The sequence below is a fragment of the Oncorhynchus gorbuscha genome, unplaced genomic scaffold, assembly GCF_021184085.1.
Source record: "Oncorhynchus gorbuscha isolate QuinsamMale2020 ecotype Even-year unplaced genomic scaffold, OgorEven_v1.0 Un_scaffold_12331, whole genome shotgun sequence".
Taxonomy (NCBI): Eukaryota; Metazoa; Chordata; class Actinopteri; order Salmoniformes; family Salmonidae; genus Oncorhynchus; species Oncorhynchus gorbuscha.
In genome coordinates, this window is record NW_025754707.1 from 1 (window position 1) to 8,354 (window position 8,354).

Here is an 8,354-nt window from a genome sequence, read left to right on the forward strand (position 1 = left end):
ACTAGGCTACCTGCCGTCCCTACACTCTAACCACTAGGCTACCTGCCATCCCTACACTCTAACCACTAGGCTACCTGCCGTCCCTACACTCTAACCACTAGGCTACCTGCCGTCCCTTACACTCCCAACCACTAGGCTACCTGCCGTCCCTACACTCTAACCACTAGGCTACCTGCCGTCCCTACACTCTAACCACTAGGCTACCCTGCCGTCCCTACACTCTAACCACTAGGTTACCTGCCGTCCCTACACTCTAACCACTAGGCTACCTGCCGTCCCTACACTCTAACCACTAGGCCACCTGCCGTCCCTACACTCTAACCACTAGGCTACCCTAGTCAAAAATTATATCTGTTTAGGCTTCTTGCAGTCAATTTGCAGTCTACAAATGATTTGTAATCATGTTCCGCCCCCGCCCAACCGACCATCCACTCCAGGGAGAAATCAGTCTGCAGTTGAATGTAGTTCATGATCCCTGATCTACAAGTATATCCAGGTTGTTGAGTCTTACTACTTTCGGCCAGCAGATGGCAGTAATGTGTTACCAAAAGCTCTCTCCTTCCAGGATGACATTATGTTGTCCTTCAGCCTGACTAGTTCTTGTGAACTTAATTGCATATTTGACATAAGAACCAGAGGGTTGCAGTGGCGTTAGATTTGAGCAAGGTATGACTGTGTCGCGCCTGACCTGAGTATTCTTTGTTTTCTTCATATATTTTGTTAGGTCAGGGTGTGACGAGGGTAGTATGTGTGTTTTTGTATTGTCTAGGGGTTTTTGTATGTTTATGGGGTTGACTAGTCTAGGTGTTTTATATGTCTATGGTTGCCTAGAGTGGTTCTCAATTAGAGGAAGCTGTTTATCGTTGTCTCTGATTGGGAACCATATTTAGGCAGCCATATTCCTTGGGTTATTTTGTGGGTTATTTTCTATGTGATGTTGCATGTTGATAGCGCTCAGTGTTGGTAGCGCTCAGTGTTGATAGCGCTCAGTGTTGGTAGCGCTCAGTGTTGGTAGCGCTCAGTGTTGGTAGCGCTCAGTGTTGATAGCGCTCAGTGTTGGTAGCGCTCAGTGTTGGTAGCGCTCAGTGTTGATAGCGCTCAGTGTTGGTAGCGCTCAGTGTTGATAGCGCTCAGTGTTGGTAGCGCTCAGTGTTGGTAGCGCTCAGTGTTGATAGCGCCAGTGTTGATAGCGCCAGTGTTGATAGCGCTCAGTGTTGATAGCGCTCAGTGTTGATAGCGCTCAGTGTTGGTAGCGCCCAGTGTTGGTAGCGCTCAGTGTTGGTAGCGCTCAGTGTTGATAGCGCGCTCAGTGTTGGTAGCGCTCAGTGTTGGTAGCGCTCAGTGTTGATAGCGCTCAGTGTTGGTAGCGCTCAGTGTTGGTAGCGCTCAGTGTTGGTAGCGCTCAGTGTTGATAGCGCTCAGTGTTGGTAGCGCTCAGTGTTGGAAGCGGTCACGTTCTTTTTGTAAGTTTGTTTTCGTGGTCTTTCGTCTTACTTAAAGTATGTATTCACATCACGCTGTGCTTTGGTCTCCTCACTATGACGATCGTGACAGACTGTAAAGTTTATTTTGAAATAACCTCTTTCAATATAACACTAATCTTCTCCGGCTCTAAGCCATGCTTTCTCATATATAGTACACACTACTTTTTTGAACAGAGCCCTATGGGCCCTGGTCAAAAGTAGTGCACTAAATATGGAATAGGTGCCATTTGGGATGCAACCATGGCCATTCCTAATTGTTATCCTTTATTTCTTTAGATCTGTCAAACTGCAAACTGATCAGTTTCCCAGACGGTGTATTCAGGGTCCTCAACAGCGTTGCAGAGAAGATACACATCGTCCACGCTATTGACAATGAGATGAAGGGAGTTACTAGCAAATTTTTCAAAACCTTCACTCAATTGAGAGGTAGCTATGCATGCGTACTCTCCCTCCCCACACCCCCTAACTTAACATGTTTTAGTGGAGGGGCCTTTTATATAACACTATCACAAGTTATTAGATTGATAGCTTTAAAGCCTTTATCTTTATGGTAGCACGCATCTTTATATAGCAGCCTAACAGTAGCCTGGGGCCAGCCTAGCAGCCTAACAGTAGCCTGGGGCCAGCCTAGCAGCCTAACAGTAGCCTGGGGCCAGCCTAGCAGCCTAACAGTAGCCTGGGGCCAGCCTAGCGGCCTAACAGTAGCCTGGGGCCAGCCTAGCGGCCTAACAGTAGCCTGGGGCCAGCCTAGCGGCCTAACAGTAGCCTGGGGCCAGCCTAGCGGCCTAACGGTAGCCTGGGGCCAGCCTAGCGGCCTAACGGTAGCCTGGGGCCAGCCTAGCGTAGGCCCGGGGCCACCTAGCAGCCTAACGGGGCCAGCCTAGCGGCCTAACAGTAGCTCCGGTAGCCCTAACAGGGCCAGCCTAGCGGCCCTCTTAACGGTAGCCCGGGGCCAGCCTAGCGGCCTAACGGTAGCCCGGGGCCAGCCTAGCGGCCTAACGGTAGCCCGGGGCCAGCCTAGCGGCCTAACGGTAGCCCGGGGCCAGCCTAGCGGCCTAACGGTAGCCCGGGGCCAGCCTAGCGGCCTAACGGTAGCCCGGGGCCAGCCTAGCGGCCTAACGGTAGCCCGGGGCCAGCCTAGCGGCCTAACGGTAGCCCGGGGCCAGCCTAGCGGCCAGCCTAGCGGCCTAACAGTAGCCCGGGGCCAGCCTAGCAGCCTAACAGTAGCCCGGGGCCAGTCTGTTTCTGTTCACTTGCCAGCACCTTAAGGAATTGTCATTGGCTTGGCAATGACAGAATGGAGTAGGCAAGAGCACAAACAGATCTGGGACCAGGTTAGCCTAATACACCCAATATTTGACTGAATGTGTTGAATCTGCGAGGAATATTCAGGTATGTTAGCTGGTGATTTAGCTATAATTTCCAATATATTTTCAGAACTGGACTTGCACGGCAATGTGATCACTAAACTGCCAGATGTAGTTGGGGAGCTGGAACATCTGACCAGCATCAACTTGGCCAACAACAAGTTGTCTGTCTTCCCCGAGAGACTGACGCAGATCCAGTCTCTGGAAAGAATCAACCTGGAAGGGAATGACATCACTGGTAAGATGGAGTCAGTGCTGAGTTCCCATTCTCTACCCTTCTTCCGAGGATTTAAATGCATTAGATTAGTGTTACAATTGGATGGAGGAAGTTAATACCATTAGATTGGTGTTAGAATTGGATGGAGGAAGTTAATACCATTAGGTTGGTGTTAGAATTGACTGGAGGAAGTTAATACCATTAGATTGGTGTTAGAATTGGATGGAGGAAGTTAATACCATTAGATTGGTGTTAGAATTGACTGGAGGAAGTTAATACCATTAGATTGGTGTTAGAATTGACTGGAGGACGTTAATACTGTTGGATTGGTGTTAGAATCGGCTGGAGGAAGTTAATACCATTGTTTAATCCGTGAGAGAAAGTGAGCAAGTGGGAGAAGTGGGAGAAGTGTGGAGAATCAGGAACTGGGAGAAGTGTGAGAATCAGAACATAATGACGCTTTTAGTCTCTTGTGAACATTCATTGGCTCTTTCTCAAATGTCTGAAAAAAAAGTGTCTTCTCCTCATGTCTCCCACAGACGTCCCCATGGAAAAGTTGCAGGCCATGCCAGCTCTGAAGTGTGTCAACCTGAAGTCAAATCCTTTGGACAACAACTTGTTAACTGCCATTCAACAATTTCCTCAAACCTTTGAAATTCAAACTACAACAGACAACTAAGACCTTGTCTTCTTCTAAGATGGACAGTTTATCCACACCTAGAGACAATGAGGATTGCATGCTGTGCCTTCAGACTTTTTTCAATAGTACAATTAGAGATTCAGAGAATCAATTGTTTGGCCTCTATTTCATAACATTTTTTCCCCCATCATGTTTGCTGTAATGGAACTATCAAACTTGAGGCCTCTCCAGACCAGAAGTCGTGAGCCTTCTGTAGTTGCTGCCAGTACTGAAAGTCCATTTGAGTGGGGCTCAGTTCAGAGATGACTAGATGTTGCTGTTTACACTTTTGCGGTAGCCTTTCCAGAGTGCACCAAGAGCTACACCTAGTACATAGTCCTTATTAACAATGGGCCTCAGTGTTTTCATCATCAAAGGAATGGCAATTAAATGCTACGTCTTTTTTTTTATGTACAGTTCCTTGCGAAAGTATTCGGCCCCCTTGAACTTTGCGACCTTTTGCCACATTTCAGGCTTCAAACATAAAGATATAAAACTGTATTTTTTTTGACGAATCAACAACAAGTGGGACACAATCATGAAGTGGAACGACATTTATTGGATATTTCAAACTTTTTAACAAATCAAAAACTGAAAAATTGGGCGTGCAAAATTATTCAGCCCCTTTACTTTCAGTGCAGCAAACTCTCTCCAGAAGGTTCAGTGAGGATCTCTGAATGATCCAATGTTGACCTAAATGACTAATAATGATAAATACAATCCACCTGTGTGTAAGTCTCCGTATAAATTCACCTGCAATGTGATAGTCTCAGAGGTCCAAAGCGAGAGAGCATCATGAAGAACAAGGAACACACCAGGCAGGTCCGAGATACTGTTATGAAGAAGTTTAAAGCCGGATTTGGATACAAGAAGATTCCCAAGCTTTAAACATCCCAAGGAGCACTGTGCAAGCGATAATATTGAAATGGAAGGAGTATCAGACCACTGCAAATCTACTCAAGACCTGGTCAGTCCCTCCCCCTAAACCTTCAGCTCATACAAGGAGAAGACTGATCAGAGATGCAGCCAAGAGGCCCATGATCACTCTGGATGAACTGCAGAGATCTACAGCTGAGGTGGGAGACTCTGTCCATAGGACAACAATCAGTCATATATTGCACAAATCTGGCCTTTATGGAAGAGTGGCAAGAAGAAAGCCATTTCTTAAAGATATCCATAAAAAGTGTTGTTTAAAGTTTGCCACAAGCCACCTGGGAGACACACCAAACATGTGGAAGAAGGTGCTCTGGTCAGATGAAACCAAAATTGAACTTTTTGCCAACAATGCAAAACGTTATGTTTGGCGTAAAAGCAACACAGCTCATCACCCTGAACACACCATCCCCACTGTCAAACATGGTGGTGGCAGCATCATGGTTTGGGCCTGCTTTTCTTCAACAGGGTCAGGGAAGATGGTTAAAATTGATGGGAAGATGGATGGAGCCAAATACAGGACCATTCTGGAAGAAAACCTGATGGAGTCTGCAAAAGACCTGAGACTGGGACGGAGATTTGTCTTCCAACAAGACAATGATGCAAAACATAAAGCAAAATCTACAATGGAATGGTTCAAAAATAAACATATCCAGGTGTTAGAATGGCCAAGTCAAAGTCCAGACCTGAATCCAATGAATCTGTGGAAAGAACTGAAACTGCTGTTCACAAATGCTCTTCCATCCAACCTCACTGAGCCTCGAACTGTTTTGCAAGGAGGAATGGGAAAAATGTCAGTCTCTCGATGTGCAAAACTGATAGAGACATACCCCAAGCGACTTACAGCTGTAATCGCAGCAAAAGGTGGTGCTACAAAGTATTAACTTAAGGGGGCTGAATAATTTTGCACGCCCAATTTTTCAGTTTTTGATTTGTTAAAAGTTTGAATATCCAATAAATGTCGTTCCACTTCATGATTGTGTCCCACTTGTTGATTCTTCACAAAAAAATACAGTTTTATATCTTTATGTTTGAAGCCTGAAATGTGGCAAAAGGTCGCAAAGTTCAAGGGGCCGAATACTTTCGCAAGGCACTGTATCTTCAATCATCATAATTAGAGATATGATCAATCCTAATTGGAGAGATGCTGTCCCTCCTTGTGGAGAGGACAACTAAATCAATCCTAATTGGAGAGATGCTGTCCCTCCTTGTGTAGAGGACAACTAAATCAATCCTAATTGGAGAGATACTGTCCCTCCTTGTGTAGAGGACAACTAAATAAATCCTAATTGGAGAGATGCTGTCCCTCCTTGTGTAGAGGACAACTAAATCAATCAGTCTGAGTTCACTGGCGTCACCCACTTTGTAGCTTCACATGCGAATGGACTGACTTTACTCATTTAGAAAACAAAGAATAAATATTTTTATTCCAAATTTGTATTTGATCAGCTCCTTGGATTAATTTGCTTGCTAAATGTAGTCTATATAGTTTGGTTGATTGTTACACGACCCGTTGTGTGGAAATGTAAATGGATTTATTTTTAAGTTGGAGACATTCATAAGAGGGATGATGAACCAAGGCCAAATTCAAGGTAAGGAGTGGAGACCAGAAAGCCCACCAGATAGGTAGATAACTGCATAACAAATTATGTGCATGAAGACTAAGTTATCTGTTTTCAGAGCATGAATACCAGGTTATTATCTGTTTTCAGAGCATGAATACCAGGTTATTATCTGTTTTCAGAGCATGAATACCAGGTTATCTGTTTTCAGAGCATGAATACCAGGTTATCTGTTTTCAGAGCATGAATACCAGGTTATTATCTGTTTTCAGAGCATGAATACCAGGTTATTATCTGTTTTCAGAGCATGAATACCAGGTTATTATCTGTTTTCAGAGCATGAATACCAGGTTATTATCTGTTTTCAGGGAATAGGGAATAGGGTCTCTGGTCAAAAGCAGTGCACTATTTAGGGAATAGGGTGCCATTTGGGACCTACTCAGCTGGTGAAAGGTCATGCCATGGACATAAGGCTTAAGCATGGTCTTAATTGGTCGAACTCTAACCACCAGTCAGCTCCATCTGTTTCAGTTGGAATGAAGAGGGACTCAAAAAGCCCTGACATGTCGGCCAGCTGACTCTGTTATGTTGTATATCTACTACATTATGGAGGGAACTGGTGTCACGTTCTGACCTTAGTTCTTTTGTTATGTCTTTGTTTTAGTATGGTCAGGGCGTGAGTTGGGTGGGTTGTCTATGTTCCTTTTTCTATGTTTTGGGATTTCTGTGTTTGGCCTGGTATGGTTCTCAATCAGAGGCAGCTGTCAATCGTTGTCCCTGATCGAGAACCATGCTTAGGTAACCTGTTTGTCCCTGATCGAGAACCATCCTTAGGCAGCCTGGTTGTCCCTGACTGAGAACCATACTTAGGTAGCCTGGTTGTCCCTGATCGAGAACCATACTTAGGTAGCCTGGTTGTCCCTGATCGGGGCCATACTTAGGTGGCCTGGTTGTCCCTGATTGAGAACCATACTTAGGTAGCCTGTTTGTTCCTGATCGAGAACCCTACTTAGGTAGCCTGTTTGTCCCTGATTGAGAACCATACTTAGGCAGCCTATTTGTCCCTGATCGAGAACCCTACTTAGGCAGCATGGTTGTCCCTGATTGGGAACCATACTTAGGTAGCCTGGTTGTCCCTGATTGAGAACCATACTTAGGTAGCCTGGTTGTCCCTGATTGAGAACCATACATAGGCAGCCTGGTTGTCCCTGACTGAGAACCATACTTAGGTAGCCTGATTGTCCCTGACTGAGAACCATAGTTAGGCAGCCTGGTTGTCCCTGACTGAGAACCATAGTTAGGCAGCCTGGTTGTCCCTGACTGAGAACCATACTTAGGTAGCCTGGTTTCAATTTTGAGTTGTGTGTGATTGTTTTCTGTGTTGTGTCTACACCAGACAGGACTGTTTTGTTTCGTTCATTCTCCGTTGTTATTTTGTTTAGTGTTCTTATGATAATAAATTATCAATATGGACACTTACCATGCTGCATTTTGGTCCTCCTCTCCTTCCACCAACAACGGCCGTTACAACTGGGCATCAAAGCACATACCAAGCAAGGACAGTAATGTGTTGTATTTAGACTAGCCTCTGATCTAGTTGTCTTATACAGCAGTAGGGATCAGGGACTTACAAAGAAGTGGTAGGACTCTACAGCAGAGAGATTAGGTTAGGCTACCAAGGACCAATTATAGCTTTCTCAAAGTCTAAATTCACCCGCGTACTGTGCTATATTTAACTGTGCAGTTATTGTAACATTGAAGGTACTTCCTTGTTCACCGACTAACACAGAGCCTTATAGACTTGCCCCCCCCCTTCTGTTGACACACAGACACACACACACACACACACACACCCGCACAGACACACAGATCAAGCCTGACGTCACCAACCCCTGCGTTGCCATGGCCATAAGAGGAGCACATGCCTCCTGCTCACACTCTCCTTCACACTCCAACCTACGGTCTTAACCTACTAGTTAACCTGCATGACGAGGCGATGGGCTTCCCATTGTCTACTCCTACAGGCAGTACAGGAAGTACGCCCACTAGCAGCAGTACCAAGAAGCAGACTGAACAAAATAGGGCAGTAGACATGAGCTTCACCATCGAGGA

At 45.6% G+C, this 8,354-nt stretch overlaps 1 protein-coding gene across 1 annotated transcript; it reads left to right on the forward strand.

The window, feature by feature from the left end:
* Positions 1–1,756: 1,756 nt before the first annotated feature.
* Positions 1,757–4,271, forward strand: LOC124030524 (leucine-rich repeat-containing protein 20-like; the record flags this gene model as incomplete). The annotated part of the gene is made up of 3 exons (XM_046341830.1): positions 1,757–1,910; positions 2,922–3,089; positions 3,608–4,271. Coding segments are annotated over 3 exons (462 nt in total), but the record flags the coding sequence as incomplete, so codon positions are not given.
* Between the last annotated feature and the right edge of the window lie 4,083 nt (positions 4,272–8,354).